At 38.2% G+C, this 17529-nt stretch overlaps 1 protein-coding gene across 2 annotated transcripts in view; it reads right to left on the bottom strand.

The window, feature by feature from the left end:
* The window catches only part of LOC130908834 (cadherin-7-like), a 262669-nt gene that overhangs the window by 122320 nt on the left and 122820 nt on the right, over positions 1 to 17529 (bottom strand). The window contains exons 1-2 of one of the 2 annotated variants that reach the window (XM_057824697.1): positions 13329 to 13733; positions 1590 to 1709 (exon numbers count right to left, since the gene is read on the bottom strand). In XM_057824697.1, the coding sequence (XP_057680680.1) occupies positions 1590 to 1709; positions 13329 to 13338 (130 nt within the window). In that variant the 5' untranslated portion in view covers positions 13339 to 13733. Of the gene's footprint in view, positions 1 to 1589; positions 1710 to 13328; positions 13734 to 17529 lie in introns of those variants that run through there. The other variant, XM_057824696.1, reaches the window with a different exon arrangement.

Below are 17529 nucleotides of genomic sequence, written 5' to 3' on the forward strand. Positions count from 1 at the left end.
GCACAAATGTGAAGTAATTTCATCACATAATTAAACATTGTCCAACAAATAAAGCATGGAAAAAATAATTTATATGTTGTATATTTGACAAAATAATCGTGTTTCCGAAGTACAAGCCTGAAACGGGACGAACCCGGAAGTGATACGTCACACCGGGAACAGCGATGGCAGCTCCATACATACGGCCGCCATACAAAGCCCTTCAAACAATGATTCAAACAGCGATATAAGCGATAGATCGAGCGTAAGGGAGGAGATCATAGTTTTTGAAGAGTTGGAGGAAGAAGTGGAGGTTGGAATTTTATATTGGACCTAACATGTATTAGCCAGACGCTAATCAGGATGCAAACAATGTGCCTAGACTACCTGACATGGAATGGATACAAGACCCATCGAGATTACAAGATTGGTAAAATATAGGCTGTTATTATTTTCATGATTTGAAGATGCAGGCATTTGCACATAATTTTATGTTTTTGTCTATCTGATGACATTGTTAAAAAAAAAAATATTAATCAGACTCCTTGTTCAATTTGGCAGATCCGGCAGCTCTCGCGCATATAAAATAATAATATAAAAACGTTGGGGGGAAAGAAGGAGATGAGTCGTTGATGGCTTTCTCCACTTTATTGTGGCAACAATAAGAAAACAGAATAATAGCGGACTGCCGCCACATTCAACCGCAAAGTTTTGCTTCTCGCTGATCTCCTCCTCGCCTCCTACTACTCCAGCGTCTCTTAAATGGATCGTGCATAGTGTCTTGTAATGAGCTTTTTGTTTACAAATGTATCGAACACACGACGTGCTGACAACTTTGTTTCTTTATTAACACATGGAGCTAACAGTACAACACCGCTCGGGGCTCTCGGGAGGAAGTGGCGTCTAATGGCGTGAGGAAATGTAGTTTTTTCACACAAGCGAACAGATTACAAAGCACCACTCCCGTGTTGTCCCGAGACTACATTTCCCATGATTCACTGCGTGGCCTGCGCGCTCGCTCATTCGCTGTCAGACATTAAAAGCAACACGCTTGTTGTTTTCACCTGTCAGCGGCTCTCTCGGCTCTCGTACGTAAAACACAAACTAGAAGGCTATCAAGAGATCACCGTGAAAGAAATGCCAAACCGTACAAATGCAATGCAATGCTTGAAGCATGAAGGTGGAAATACATAATACAAATACAAATAAATGTGCACAAACTCATCGGCGGTGTGTGTCTCTTACGGCAACGTGATCGCGATTTACCGCGACGCCGACCCGCTTATATGCACATCCACACCCCTTTCTCGATTGTCAGTGGATTAACCATTTCGGACAAGATCGTAGATGACAACAACTATGATCGGGGTTTGCCACGAGTTAACTTTCGGCTAACGTCGCTAGCTTATACTGTTCATTCCACAACAGTTGGCAGCTCTGCTCTGGACGTTCAACCCAATTGCACTGGGAGAGGTGAATGAACATTTCTTTTTAATTCAAAGACAGCTAAAGAGTTAATTATCAAAACATTGCCCATGACACTGTTCCAAACGGAATCCGCCCACTCTGACAGGTGCAACCATCCCCACTTACGCCTGGTAAACACCCACCTGTCTTGGGCTCCACTGAGAAGTATGGCTGCCCGTGCACGATGCTGTACACCACCCTGGCGCTGTTCCCGTACGTGGGGTCGTCAGCGTCCGTGGCCGCCACTTGCACCACCATCGTTCCTGCGTGGGAGGACAGGCCTTCATTAGTTACCACAGCAACAGCCACAAGCGTGTCCCAAAGAGGCTAATTGTGGAAACGTCGGCGTTGAGCGCGTGACCGACTGCACTTGAAAGCGGAGTAAGGAGTTGTTGAGGGGGGGCGGCGGAACAGAAACTTGCGAGGCGGTTAATAATCTCATTAGGAGCGATGTTGTCTTTATTTGTTGCTACTGCTGTTTAGCTTTGTAACGACTTGTTATATTCACATGTAATGAAAAAGCTTTCCTGACACAACATGTGCTAAAACAGCAGCAAAAACGCCCACGGATGCTACGTTTGTTTACTAGCTCAAGTGTTACTCCTTTAGGTTTTAACTTTAGATTCCCTTGTTTTCATTTGCAGCGATTTGGAGCCAAAATTGTAGAAGCCAGATGGAGAGTGTGACCCATCTGTCCATGTTAACGAGGAGTTAAGCCTTGTTTGTCCAGGATGTTCCGGCACATTTAAACGGCGCCGCTCACGCGAAACAATTCCAGAACTCCAGTTGCACGCTTTGCTAGATCATACCACATGTTATTCTCCGATCAAATTAAGGTTTCGAGCCAGGCATTTCAAATTAGGGTGAGGATTTTTTTTTACTCAATCAAATTATGAGAGGTTCAAGTCTGGTTTGGGCTTCAAACAAGGATTGAGAATTTTCAAGCCAGGTTTTGGGTCTCCAATGCGATGGAGTTCTAGACGGTTTAGGTTTTAAAGTCGGTTTAGGGGTCCAAAATATGGTTTGAATATATGGTTATGGTTCCAAACTATGGTTTTTCGGTTTCCAACAAGAGTAAGTTTGCCAAATAAAGGTTATTTGTTTTGAATAATGCTAGTACTTCCAAAGTAGGGTTTTGAGTCTATCTTAGGGTTTTAAATGCGAGTTCATAGGTCGGGTTTTAAATGACGGGGTCAGTCCTTGGTTTTGGGGCTTGAAACAAGAGTTGAGATGTTTCAAAGCCAAGTTTTGCTTATCTTAGATGGGTTTCTAAATTGTTTAGGTCTTAAGGTCTGTTTAGGGTTCCAAAATTCGGTTTGAATAATACAATGGGGCAAATTAGTATTTAGTCAACCACCAATTGTGCAAGTTCTCCTACTTGAAAAGATAAGAGAGGCCTGTAATTGTCAACATGAGTAAACCTCAACCATGAGAGACAGAATTTGAAAAAAAAAAAAAAAAAAAAAACTGAAAATCACACTGTTTGATTTTTTAAAGAATTTATTTCCAAATTAAAATGAAAAATAAGTATTTGGTCACCTACTAACAAGCAAGATTAATGGCTGTCAAAGAGGTCTAACTTCTTCTAACGAGGTCTAACAAGGCTCCACTCGTTACCTGTATTAATGGCACCTGTTTTAACTCATTATCTATATAAAAGACAGCTGTCCACAACCTCAGTCAGTCACACTCCAAACTTTAGAATTTAGATATAAGGGGAGTGGTTCAAAAGTAGGGTTTAAAATGAATCTTCTGGGTCCCAATATGGTGTTTCAATAAAACGTGTATTTCTCTGTACATTAAAATGAAGCAAATAAAGAAACCGGTATTATAAAGAAAGCTATATTAATCTAATTAAGTGGTTAAATTCGAAAAATAACTACATTTGGAATTTAACAATTTTTTTTTGTAGCTTTTCGCAATTTTGGGGGGCTATTTGTGCTCCGGCATTTCATATAATTTGTGCCCATTGGTGAAATAACCTTGAAAAACGGTATTATAAAGAAAGCTGCATTAATCTAATTAAGTAATTAAATTCGAAAAATAATTACCGTGATTTCCCGTATATACCGCGCACTTTTTTCCCCCCAAAATCAACTTGTAAAATCATGGTGCGCGTTATAAACGGGTACATGGATGGAGACAGAAATGTATATATATGTTAGGGCTGTCAAAATTATCGCGTTAACGGGCGTTAGTTAATTTTTAAAATTAATGACGTTAAAATATTTGACGCAATGAACGCAGATGCCCCGCTCAGAGAGATTTAAATGACAGTACACAGTGAAACGCTCACTTGTTGTGTTTTATGGAGTTTTGCCGCCCTCTGCTGGCGTTTGGGTGCGACTGATTTTATAGGCTTCAGCATCCATGAGCATTGTGTAAGTAATTATTGACATCAACAATGGCGGGCTACTAGTTTATTTTTTGATTGAAAATTTTACAAATTTTATTAAAACGAAAACATTAAGAGCGGTTTTAATATAAAATTTCTCTAACTTGTACCAACATTTTTCTTTTAAGAACTACAAGTCTTGGATCGCTTTAACAGAATGTTAATAATGTTAATGCCATCTTGTTGATTTACTGTTATAATAAATAAATAGTCCTTATGTACCGTATGTTGAATGTATATATCCATCTTGTGTCTTATCTTTCCATTCCAACAATAATTTACAGAAAAATATGGCATATTTTATAGATGGTTTGAATTGCGATTAATTGCGATTAATGAATTTTTAAGCTGTAATTAACTCGATTAAAAATTTTAATCGTTTGACAGCCCTACTATATATGTATATATATGTGTATGTATATATATATATATATATAGAGAGAGAGAGAGAGAGAGAGAGAGAGAGAGAGAGAGAGAGAGAGAGAGAGAGAGAGAGAGAGAGAGAGAGAGAGAGAGAGAGAGAGAGAGAGAGAGAGAGAGAGAGAGAGAGAGAGAGAAAGAAACCGTTTTTTTTTTTTTTTATTGACATGGCAACGTTGTGTTGAAGAAATGTATGTGGCGATCCGTTGCCGACCATTACGGTACGTGACGTCACCATTTAGTTTCGGTAGTACTTCACTCTGATCGGCCGAATGATTTTGTCCGTGTTAAATTCTGCTTTTTTCACATTTCATAAAGCACAGAATTTACTTTCTTGAACTCATTTGAGTCAACGTTTATTGCAGCTCCGCAACTCGGACCATAACAAACGTAACACACACTTCCTGTGTGTCCTTCAACTATATCTGTCCCTCGGGAAACTCAAACCCAAATAACAATAGTTCCTATTCTTACTGTCGTGTTGACAGCGATGAGCTCTCACGGATTTCCGATTTACGTTCTCACTTTCATTTTACCGTATCAATCCACGGAAGAAACATTTATTCATCATGATGAAACGAGCAAGTTATAAAGCAGCCTTTAAAAGAAAAGTCACATCTGTTTTGTTTTCTCCTAGATTCTGGTAAGTTGGATAAGTTGTCTAATCATATTATTACCGTAAACATGGTCAGTTTATGGTAATGTTTTGAACTATCAATGTGCTATGCTTGTGCTATGTTTCACCATTCAGTAAAATGACATTTCTGTATCTGTTTTTCTTGTATTCTTCTATTTATTGGTGCTAAAATTAGGGTGCGCGTTATAAACGGGTACAATAATTTTCCCTAGATTTTACAAGTAAATTTGGGGTGCGCATTATACAGGGATGCGCCTTATATTCGGGAAATTACGTTAATTACGTTTGGAATTAAAAAAAAAAAAATGTTTTAGCTTTTTTCGCTATATGAGGGGGCTATTTGTGCTCTGGCATTTCATACAATTTGTGCCCATTGGTGAAATAACCTTGAAAAACATAAAACACATTATTTTCCAGCTGCTTTTCTGCAACCAGGCTGCCGAATATTTCACTTTAACGACGTTGTGATCCGAGCGAGCGTTTATATTGTAGCAGATGACAGAAAAGCGCCGCCTTTTGGGAAGCAAAGCCGCTCGTAAAAAATTTGCCTTTCTGACGTCAGACGTGTTTTACAGGCTTTTACAGAATGAAGTGATCATGGAAATTGAAGATTAGAGTCCTCCGTGCCACCTCGTAAAGCGAAATTAACAGGCTTTGTCCCCCCCGTATGCTCCGCACGGCGAGCTGCAGGGGGGGACACAAGTTATCGCCGCGCCGGCCGGAGAAGGACACCTGGATTATATCATCACCTCTTAGTCATGACAGCTTATATTACGGCCGTTTGAAAGCGGCAAGGTCAAAGGACCAGCGCGCGAAAGAGAAGTCGAGTTGGGTGTAATTCTTTGGCACGGAGACGTAGTTAAACTAGCGGCCTGCCGAGATTTGTGCTTAGAGGGACGACCTTAGTTGAACTTTGTTGGCCGGCCAAAAAATTGTTTCAGGGCTGGAGGGCTGCCACGAGTATTCGACTAATCAGCAACTAATGGGTTATCAAATAAATTGAGAATTGTTTACAGTGGTATGAAAAAGTATCTGAACCTTTTGGAATTTCTCACATTTCTGCATAAAATCACCATCAAATGTGATCTGATCTTTGTCAAAATCAAAAAGATGAAAAAACAGTCACTGCTTTAACTAAAACCACCCAAACATTGATAGGTTTTCATATTTTAATGAGGATAGTATGAAAACAATGACAGAAGGGGGAAAATATAGCAGGGGTTCCCAACCTATTCCACTAAGGCACACTGTGGGTGCAGGATTTCATTCTTACCAAACAAGATGACAACACTTTTTCCCCAATCTGGTGTTTTACAAGTGCAATCAGTTGATTGCAGTCAGGTGTGGCTTGTTTTAGCAGAAGCCTCATTGGTTCAACTGTCTCTGCTGGATCGGCTGGAACAAAAACCAGGACCCACAGTGTGCCTTGAGGACTGGGTTGAAAACCCCTGAGTTAGTGAACCATCACATTTAATATTTTGTGTCCTTCCCATTTGGCAGCAATAACTTCAACCAGACGCTTCCTGTAGCTGCAGATCAGTCTGGCACATCTGGCCCATTCTTCTCTACAAAACTGCTGTAGTTCAGTCAGATTCCTCGGATGTCGTGGATGAATCGCTGTCTTTAGGTCATGCCACAGCATCTCAATGGGGTTCAAGACTGGCCTTTGACTTAGCCACTCCAGAACGTGTATTTTGTTCTTCTGAAACCATTCTGAAGTTGATTTACTTCTGTGTTTTGGATCATTGTCTTGTTGCATCATCCATCCTCTTTTTAGCTTCAACTGTCTGACAGGCGGCCTCAGGTTTTCCTGCAAAACATCCTGATAAACTTTTGAATTCTTTCTTCCATTAATGATTGCAAGTTGTCCAGGCCCTGAGGTAGCAAAACAGCCCCAAATCATGATGCTCCCTCCACCATGCTTCACGGTGGGGATGAGGTGTTGATGTTGGTGAGCTGTTCCATTTTTCCTCCACACATGACGTTGTGTGTTACTCCAAAACAATTCAACTTTGGTTTCATCAGTCCACAAAATATTTTGCCTAAACTTCTGTCTAGTAGAAAAGCGCTATACAAGTATAACACCATTTACACCATTTAGTGTCCAAGTGCCTTTTTGCGAACATTAAAAAGGCGAAAATGTTTTTTTTTTTTTGTTTGTTCGTTTTTTTTTTAAAGACAGCAGTGGCCTCCTCTGTGGAGTCCTCCCATAAGCACCATTTTTGGCCATAGTTTTACACATAGTTGATGTGTACACGGAGATATTGGATTGTGCCAGTGATTTCTGTAAGTCTTTAGAAGACACTCTAGGGTTCTTTTTTACCTCTCTGAGCATTCTGCGCTGAACTCTTGACGTCATCTTTGGTGGACAGCCGCTTCTTGGGAGAGAAGCAACAGTGCCTAACCCTCTCCATTTGTAGACAACTTCTCTGACTGTGGATTGATAAACATCCAGACTTTTGGAGATGGTTTCATATCCTTTCCCAGCTTTATACAAATCAACAATCCTTGATCGCAGGCCTTCAGACAGCTCTTTTGACCGAGCAATGATGCACATCAGACAATGCTTCTCATCAAGACATTTCTTACCAGGTGTGTGTTTTATAGTAGGCAGGGCAGCTTTAAACCACTCATCAGTGATTGGGCACACACCTGATTTAAAATGTTTGGTAAAAATTGGTGTCAATTGCGCTTTAAGTTTCCTTAGGCAGAGGGTTCACTTACTTATTTTTCCCCCTTCTGTCATTGTTTGCATGCTATCCTCATTAAAATATGAAAACCAATAAATGTTTGGATGGTTTTAGTTAAAGCAGACACTGTATTTTTTATCTGTGTGATTTTGACAGATCAGATCACATTTGATGCTGATTTTATGCAGAAATGTGAGAAATTCCAAAAGGTTCAGATACTTTTTCATACCACTGTAGATAGTTAATTGTTGAGACATGAGTAACTTTAAAAATGTCCCAAAATTTTAGCCTTTGTTTTGAATTTCTATTTATTTATATTTTAAATAAAAAAACAACTTTTTTTTAGATATTTATTTTATTTTGTTAAAAAGATAATTGAAATTAAAAAAAAATAAATAAATAAAATATTCTTTAATTTTTAAAATTTTGTTCATTTGTATTTGTTTTGGGTTTTAAAATAAAAACATAAAAGGACAACAATTTTTACTGCAGCATTATAATCTAAAAATAAATGTTTTAAAAATAAATACTTTAAATAAAAAAAAAACAGTTTGTATTCTATTTTAAGTTCATTTTTAATATTCATATTAATTTCTATGTATTTGGAAAAGTTTTGGAAAAAAAGAAAGGAAACAGTAAATATTCTTTTAGATTTGTTCAACTTTTAAGTTTTATTTTATTTCTTAATTTGCCGACTAATTTTTATGTAATTTTGAAAAACAAAGAAAACTGTCAAAATTATTTTTAAGATTTATTTTTGCTTTTCTTAATTTATGTTTAAAAAAAAATGTATTGTGCTCCCATTTCTGTAGTCAATAAACAATCTTCATTCAACAATCATAATTGAATTGTAACTGCCTTTGCCTGGATAATTTTTACTTTTTACCTTTTTTAAAAAAACATTTTTTTTATCTAAAAAAAAAACAAAAAAAAAACGGGGGAATACAAATATTCAGTTAAATATTTTTAATTCTTCAATTAAAAAACAGAAAAGAAAAAAATGAAATAAAAACTCTTTTTATTTCTAAAGTCCTTAATGAAATATTCAGTATCATTCAGTCCAATCCATATTTATGTTCATCTTAAAGTAATACACCAATAAATAAAAAGTTATTTATCAATGAAATAATAGTAATTATGATGGTTTTAAGTCTTGGTTCATCATCCTCACCTGAACCTACCGACATTTGCTACCTCAATCCAACATGTGTGCTCTTAATCAGTTCGCAAGCCGGGCCCGGCGACTGTCATCTGCTCGTAATGAAAACAAATGCGGCGTGTTTAATGTGCTTCCTGCTGTCACGCGCACAAACCTCAAACTCTTTCACGTTGCAGTTATGGGGTTCCTTCACAAGGCTTTTATATTGACCAAGCCATAGAAATATTTAACTGATTTGGCTGCCATTGACGGGGAAAGACGTCCATTCCATTTAGACGGGGAGGGGCGAATTCGCAAAAATAGATTGGACGGGCTGCCTCAATTAATTGAACAATTGATTAGCAAATGAAATATCATCTATTTTAATGATCGGTATACCGTTTAGAGCAGGGGTGTCCAAACTTTTTGCGAAGGGGGCCAGATTTGGTGTGGTAAAAATGTGAGGGGCCGACCTTGGCTGACGTCCTTTACGTAGAACAATATATTTATGCAAATTTTAGCAAGCCATTCAGTGTGTCACATTTGCTTGATTATTTTTTTCTCTTTCGACTCTCGGGCTCTTGCGAAATACTGCTGCTGTGACATTAAACTAGCTTCAAGTTGCTTCAATTTCTCGCTGCGTATCTTCCCTGTAATCTTGTCGTACATGTCAGCGTGTCTTGTTTGGTAATATCGCCTAACATTGAAATCTTTAAAAACAGCTATGTCTCTTTGCAAATGAGGCAGACACAGTTGTTGCGTATTTTAGTGAAGAAATAGTCTAATTTCCACCTATCCTTGAAGCGTTGGCCGTCACAGTCAACTTTCGTTTTTATGTTGATTGTCACCATTTTAGAAAATGGAAGTAATGGGGTCACACGGAGTAATGTTGCTTAGCCCTTAAATACCTACAACATGAAGCAATTATCAGAGAATCTCTAAATTTGAAAAATAAGGTCCTAATGAAACCTTTTTTTCAAATTTGTAAAAAGAAAAGTCAAAATGAATACCGTATTTTTTGGACTACAAATCGCAGTTTTTTCATAGTGTGGCTGGGAGTGCGACTTATACTCTGGAGCGACTTATGTGTGAAATTATTAACACATTATTATATCATTTTACATGTTATTTTGGTGTTTTGGAGTTACATTGATAGTTTGGTAAACTTGTTAGCATGTTCTTTATGCTATAGTTATCTGAATAACTCTTAATAGCGATGTTAAGTTAACATACCGGCCATGTTCACATTTCGTTGTTCATCCCTCATGTAACATTATCATACTGTACGATGATTCAGCATGTTGTTCTCTATTGTATTTTTATTTTAAATTGCCTTTCAAGATGACATATCTGTTCCATGTGTTGGATTTTATCAAGTAAACTTACCCCAAAAATGCGACTTATACTCCAGTGCGACTTATATGTGTTTTTTTCCTCTTCATTGCGCATTTTTGGGCTGGTGCGACTTATACTCAGGTGCGACTTATAGTCCGAAAAATACGGTATGTGTAATAAGCGCTCTATATCTATAACCCATGCTAAATCATGTGTTTTTTTCTCATGGAACCTGCAAATGCATGTGTTGACTTGCATCCATCATTTTTTTTCAAAAAGAAATGTAAAAATTCTAAATTAGTCTCAAAATCATGGAATTTTAGTTGTATCAAATGTGATACATTTGGCAATAAAGGGTTAAAGTGCTGCTGCCTTTTAGTGGGTAAATGAGGGGCAGCATTTTGTGTGTAAGCTACTTTATATGCTGGTTACAGTACTGCTGACCAATTCAATTAGGCTGTGTTCGGGCCAGACGTTATTGATTTTATGACAGAGGCTGGGGGCCGGATGAAATTTGACCTTGGGCCGCATTTGGCCCCCGGGCCGGACTTTGGACATGTCTGGTTTAGAGGCATTGTTCACCTCAAAATCGTCTAAATCCACACTCAGGTTGTTTTTGTTGTTCTTGTGGACACTAACATAGATATCCTACTCCGCAGTCATTTGTCAATTGACCGTCTTAATATTTGGTTGCGGTGTAGCATTTTTTTTTTTTTTTTTTTTTTAATAAAAATGTAATAAATTGTAATGGAAAATGTAAATATTGTCTTTTCAAATAGTCATTCATTTAATTTTTATCTATTATTTATTTACGATCTTTAATAAACAAAACAGTAAAAAACACTCTTTTTTCCAGTTTTGGGATTTAATTTAAAAATAGAAAAAAAAAGTTTATTAAAAAAAAAAAAAAAAAAAAAAAGTTGCATTCTTTGTATTAAAAAAATAATAATAATTAAAGGAAAAGTAATGCAAATATTTTCCTATTTATACACTATGGGAATTATACATACATTTTATTTTAGTGAAAGCATGAAGTCGATGCACATGATTTACTTTCCGGGCGGCGCACAATGATGTTGCGGTCCCGATCTGGCCCCCAGGCTGCCAGTTTGACAGCGGTGTAACAGGGGTTGCAGTTCGAATTGAGGGTTTCAAACTGGTGAGGCAGATGCAAAACCCAAATACAGTTGCAATTGTATCTGGGTAAATAATGTCAGAGTCAGACGAGACCCCTAGCGAAGGAGTCGCTCTTATCAGGACTTAATCCCGAGTTTCCTTTAACCCAAGCGCTGCGCCTCCCTCGTCTGTGTAATCCTTGCAGGATCGGTGTTGCTGCCTGCATTCCCTTGGGATGACAACCCCACCCACACACACACACACTTCCTCCACTATGCTGATATTTCCATTTTGAGTTTAACAGTAGCGCCTATTGTTTTTTTCCATCTGGCTTTGACGTTCTGCCGAGGGGAAGAATTTGTTGTTTGCATTTTTTTTTTAATCTGTTTTCGTGAGCGCAACAGTTAGCAAAACCCCCTCGGGGTTCATGCTTGCCTTTCATTGTGCTTTTTTTCTCTCCAAAATACACAGAATGAATGTACTGCTATCTAGGACTTGTATGAAAGATAATCGTTTGTCGCTCTCCATGATGTGGAAACTTGCTCATTACTTTGGAAAAATCTGATGTACCGCCTATCTTTTTTATATGATCCCACTCCGTCAAAAAAATCCTCATCAACTTGCACCCACAAAAATAAATTCCTCATTCACTTTCATTGACTTTGAAACACAAAAAAAAACCTAGATCTATTTTTACTCCGATTGGCTTTTCAACTCACCCCCCCAAAAAAACCGATAATTTTCAATCCAAAAAATTAATGATTAATTCAATTCTTCATTGACACTGAACTCGGACCCACCCCGCCAAAAAACAAAAATTTTCACTGCCATTGACTGCCAAACAGTGTTGTTAATCTTACTTTAAAAAAAAGTAATTGGTTACAGTTACAAGTTACTTCTCCCACAAACTGAGTTATTAACTCAGTAATTAGTTACTTAGCAAAGTAAGTGACGTTACTAAAGATGTCCCGATCGATCGGGATGTCCAATCACGTCATTTTCAAAGTATCGGAATCGGCACAAAAAAATATCGGACATGCTTTTTTTTAATATACAGTATATATATATATATATATATATATATATTTTTTTTTTAATTAAATCGTTTTCTAATTGCATTTAACGTTACAGACAAAATGTCTTACACTCATCCAGAGTCTTTAGTTTTGGCTTAAAGTAGGGCTATCAAATTTATCGCGTTAATGGCAAATATTTAACGCAATTAACGCATGCGCTGCACGACCCACTCACGCATTGTCGCGTTCAATCTGTAATGGCGCCGTTTTACCTATATATAGAGCTAAAAGGCAGCGTAAAATGAGTAGAGTGAATTTTGGCAGTCTTTGGAACCTTTTGTTAGTTGGTTAAAGCCTTAAAATCCCTCTCTCAATAGTTAAAAGTATCGTGGGAAGCAATGTGGGGAAAAAAGGTAGTAGTTGATCTTTTGCTTAACACCCAATGTTGTTTCCCAACGCAGAGAAGATATATCAATTGGTGCCACTACGCACAGTCATGGTTGCACTTCCCATCATGCATTTGGGCAGAACAGTTAAATGGCTACAGTATCATTTACTGAAAGCTCAACAAATACACTAGATGGCAATATTTAGTCACAATATACAAAGTCACATTTATCCTTTAAAGTGCCTGTGACACGAAAAAGCATGTTTATTTCATAATACACGCGGTATTTTATGCTCCTGAATGATATGGACCGCTTGGATGTGTGTGGAAGCGATCGCTATATTTATTTAGTTTTTTTAATCCCGCGCCAGGAAAATGAGTGACTTCCGGCTTCGGTCTTGCATTGAGGAGGAGGGCGCTGCGACGTGTACGGTAGAAGACGTCCTCTTCACGCTACAGTGTACTGTTGTGTATGAGGACAAAGGATTCAGCTGATTTTGCGGATTAATACATTTATTTTTCGCATCACGCCAGCCAAACGGCTGCAGAAAAATCATTCTGTATGAGGGAGAGGCGTATGCGCCTTTTTGGAGTTTCAAAAGGTTCCCATTCACCGTGGATATTTACGTTGGGACCATTGGACTTACGGGGAAGTGAGTAAACATCTTGTTTTGTATTATGTCAAATACGAATACAGCGATTACAAAGTAAACACTACAAACTTCCTTTAAATGAAGGACTACTTACGTTTGATCATTGATGGGCATGTAAAAAGCTCTCCTAATGCATTAGCAGCAGCACGTTAGCTGCGTTAGCTCCAGCCACCCTCCTCCGGGGAACGAACTGTAAATTGCTCTCCGCCGGGCGGTTTGCCGATCCGCTAAGACATTCGACAACCGGGTCGTCATGTCAAATAATCCAGGATAGCTTTGTGTGATTTTCCGCTTTGAAGACTTTGAAACATCACGGTTCGGGTTAGCATGTCGGCTAGCTGTCACTCCTTCTGGTTTGTTTACATTCTCCGAAGCCGGGGAAGGGAAATGACATATGTCCGATTTAGGTGTCATAAAGTATCGTTCGGGAGGTGCGACAGTAAAGGTGAAGTCGACAGTTTTGACCTTTATGGAGTAATTTTGCCATGTCGTCTTGAATAAATGGATTTTTATTATTTCATATTCCATTTAGCGCAAGATTGTTATTTGTCTTGACCATGCCATTTATTTAGCAATTGGGGAAAATACTTGGATAAAAAGAATATCCTGTAAAAATATGGAAGTGAAGAGACAGAAACAATGACATTTTGCCGCTCTCTTCGTCGCGTTTTCCTCATTGTGAATAGTTCCCCCTCGACGGGCTGACTGGTCCTTCTCAAGCCATTTATATAGCTATTGGGGAAAAATACTTGGATAAAAAGAATATCCTGTAAAAATATGGAAGTAAAGAGACAGAAACAATGACATTTTGCCGCTCTCTTCGTCTCGTTTTCCTCATTGTGAATAGTTCCCCCTCGACGGGCTGACTGGTCCTTCTCAAGCCATTTATATAGCTACTGGGGAAAAATACTTGCATAAAAAGAATATCCTGTAAAAATATTGGAGTAGAGAGACTGAAACAATGACATTTTGCGGCTCTCTTCGTCGCGTTTTCCTCGTTCTGAACAATTCCCCCTCAATGGGCTGAACAGTAAAACCGATGAGCCCAGTCTACCGCTGACGTCATCCACCTGTTGGGGACGCTAAAGCCCTATAATGGTAGGCGTGGCTAACCGGCAGATTAAAAGACTAATTTCTCGTCATCTGCGCTTTGCTAAATTGTTGTATATAGTTGAATCGTCTCAAAATATGATTCTAATTCACATAATAATGCCATTTAAGACTTTTTTTCTGGTGTCATATGCTCTTTAAGAATTACAAGTGTTTCTATCCGTGGATCCCTCTCACAGAAAGAATGTTAATAATGTAAACTTTATTATTATTATTATTATTATTATTATTATTAAATGCCATCTTGAGGATTTATTGTCATAATAAACAAATACAGTACTTATGTACTGTATGTTGAATGTATATATTCGTCCGAGTTTTATTCATTTTTTTCTTAATGCATTGCCAAAATGTATATGATCGGGAAAAATTATAGGGAATGATTGAAATTGAATCGGGAGCAAAAAAAAAGCAATCGGATCGGGAAACATCGGGATCGGCAGATACTCAAACTAAAACGATCGGGATCGGATCGGGAGCAAAAAAACATGATCGGAACAACCCTAGACGTTACATTTCATGTTCTTAACGTTGGTAAATGCTAGTGCTGCAATGATTAATCGATTAACTCGGGTAATGCGATTAGGAAAAAAGATTCAAATCCAATTTTGCTGCTTTGAGTATTTGTTTAATTAAGAGGGGCGTTGTAATGGTTTGTTTTGAAAGTGTTTGCATTTAGTTTTATTGATTTGGGTGGATACACTGACCTCTAGTGGCAACGGTGAATATGGCATAACTTCTTTCACATGGCTGAATCTAGCTGCTCCCTGTTAAGACCAACATAAGGTAAGTTTTTGTTTTAGCTAATATGTGTTTTTTTATGCATTCGTAATTTAGTTTATAGGTAGTCACCTGTTTTTTTTTTTTGGGGGGGGGGGGGTTGTTGTTGGAATATGTGTTTGAACGATTTGTTAAGAGCATTGTAAAAATGAAAAAAAAAAGTTTGCATTTTACAGCATTTAAGCTAGCGGACTTTTGCAATGCAAGTTAGCCAATTCTTCTTTTGTTGTACTTTGATCCTCATTTATTATTTTTTTTATACCGTTTGAGGCTAAGCTGATTAATTATCAATTATTGCTCTTGTGAAATGAAAGTTCAATTTTGCATATTAATCAATGAATAAATCAAATTTATTTATATAGCCCTTTACAAAAACCTCAAAGGCCCTCAAAGTGCTTTACAACAAAAACATGGCTCAAGATTTAAAAAAAAAAAAAAAAAAAAAAAAAAAGGCAGGAAAGTATTAAAAAATGACATTAAGAAAAAAAAAACAAAAAGAAACAAAAACAGCGCATCGCGATAAAAGTCCAGCAAATAAAGCAATAAAATAGTTAAAAACAATAACAAATAAAAACATTAAAAACCCTTAAACAAATTAAACCAGGCTATCCTAATCTGGGGAAAAGGTTGAGTCTAAAAAGGTGTGTTTTTAACCGAGACTTAGACAGACCTAGATTCGTAGTGGTTGCGGATTTCAGAGGGAAGGCTATTTATTCCACAGCCTGGGGGCAGCAACAGCAAAAAAGCATAGTTTGAAGAAACAGTCGGGAATTGTATTTCGTTTTAAAAAATAGTACATTATTTTCAATTAATTGTACTCATCCTGGACGCCACGAACTGTATGTAAAAAAAAGTTGCCCGAGAGTTTAAGATGACGCTCGCCACGCTAAATGCTAATGCTAACGAGAACGCAAATGCTATGCTAACGCTCCGAGCCACATTGCCAATCATCATCTTGTTTGCAACGGCGTCATCACCCCTTTTCCTCCTGCCCACTCCCACTATGATGTCTCCCAGGCAGCGGTGACAAAATCAGAAAGCTCGCGTTTCATTCATCTAAACTGTAGTAACGCGCCCCTTCACATCCTCAGTAATGGTAACAGCGTTTAAAAGATGGGAAAAGTAATTAATTAGATTTAATGTGAATTAAAGTGCGTACGACAGGATAAAAAAAGTCTTATATAGCATTATTATGTGAATTAGAATCCTATTTTGAGACGATTTGACTATATACAACAATTTGGCAAAGCGCAGATGACGAGAAATTAGTCTTTTAACCCACCGTTTAGCCACGCCTACCATCATAGGGCTCTAGCGTCCCCAACAGGAGGATGACGTCGGCAGGGTCATGGTTTCATCTGATTTAAAATTCAACTCATTGAGGGGGAATTATTCAGAATGAGGAAAATGCGACGAAGAGAGCCGCAAAATGTCATTGTTTCAGTCTCTCTACTCCAATATTTTTACAGGATATTCTTTTTATCAAAGTATTTTTCCCCAATTGCTAAATAAATGGTATGGTCATGACAAATAACAGTCTTGTGCTAAATGGAATATGAAATAATAAAAAGGCATTTATTCAGTACGACATGGCAAAATTACTCCATAATAGTCAAACTGTCGACTTCACCTTTACTGTCGCACCCCCCGAACATTATTTTATGCCACCGTAGTTAGTCAGGCTTTTGTCATTTCCCTGCCCCAGCTTAAGCGAATGTAAACAAACCAAAAGGTGTGACAGCTAGCCGACATGCTAACCCGAACCGAGCGACGTCTCAAAGTCTTATTTTTGCTTTTCAAAGCAAAAAAATCACAAAAAACTAACCCGGATCAATTCACACGGCGCCGGGGTTGTCGATTGTCTTTGCCGATCAGCAACCAGCCCGGTGGCGAGAACGTTACAACTCGTTCCTGTTCTACGGATAGGAGAGCTCGCCGGGAAAACAGCTGGAGTGTACCGCCGGACAAACCGGCTGATGTCGGAGGAGCGCGTAGCTGCCACATGGTCAACACGTATTGACGTAAAATAATGCTTTACTACACGGCGAAGACGTAAACAGAGAGCGGCGTGCAGTTGTTGTGCAGCTAACATGTGTCTGAGGAGAACTTTTCTACATTTCCGTCCATGATCAAAGGTAAGTAAATAGTCCTTTATTCAGAGAAAGTTTGTAGTGTTTACTTTGTAATCGTGGCCATTTTTAACACAAAGTTACAACTTCTGATGGGGTTGAAAATTTGATAGAACACCAGGCACACAAAGAGGGCAATAAGCTGAGTATAGCGCTCTGCCGGCGGGGGTTGTGCGACAAGCCGCCGGTCGCCTAGTGTCATTTTCGGTGGACAATCATCCACAAAATGCAAGCCACCTCGGTATTAAAACGTGCGCCATGATCCCAGATAATACA

The sequence above is a fragment of the Corythoichthys intestinalis genome, chromosome 20 (assembly GCF_030265065.1).
Source record: "Corythoichthys intestinalis isolate RoL2023-P3 chromosome 20, ASM3026506v1, whole genome shotgun sequence".
NCBI classification, from domain to species: Eukaryota; Metazoa; Chordata; class Actinopteri; order Syngnathiformes; family Syngnathidae; genus Corythoichthys; species Corythoichthys intestinalis.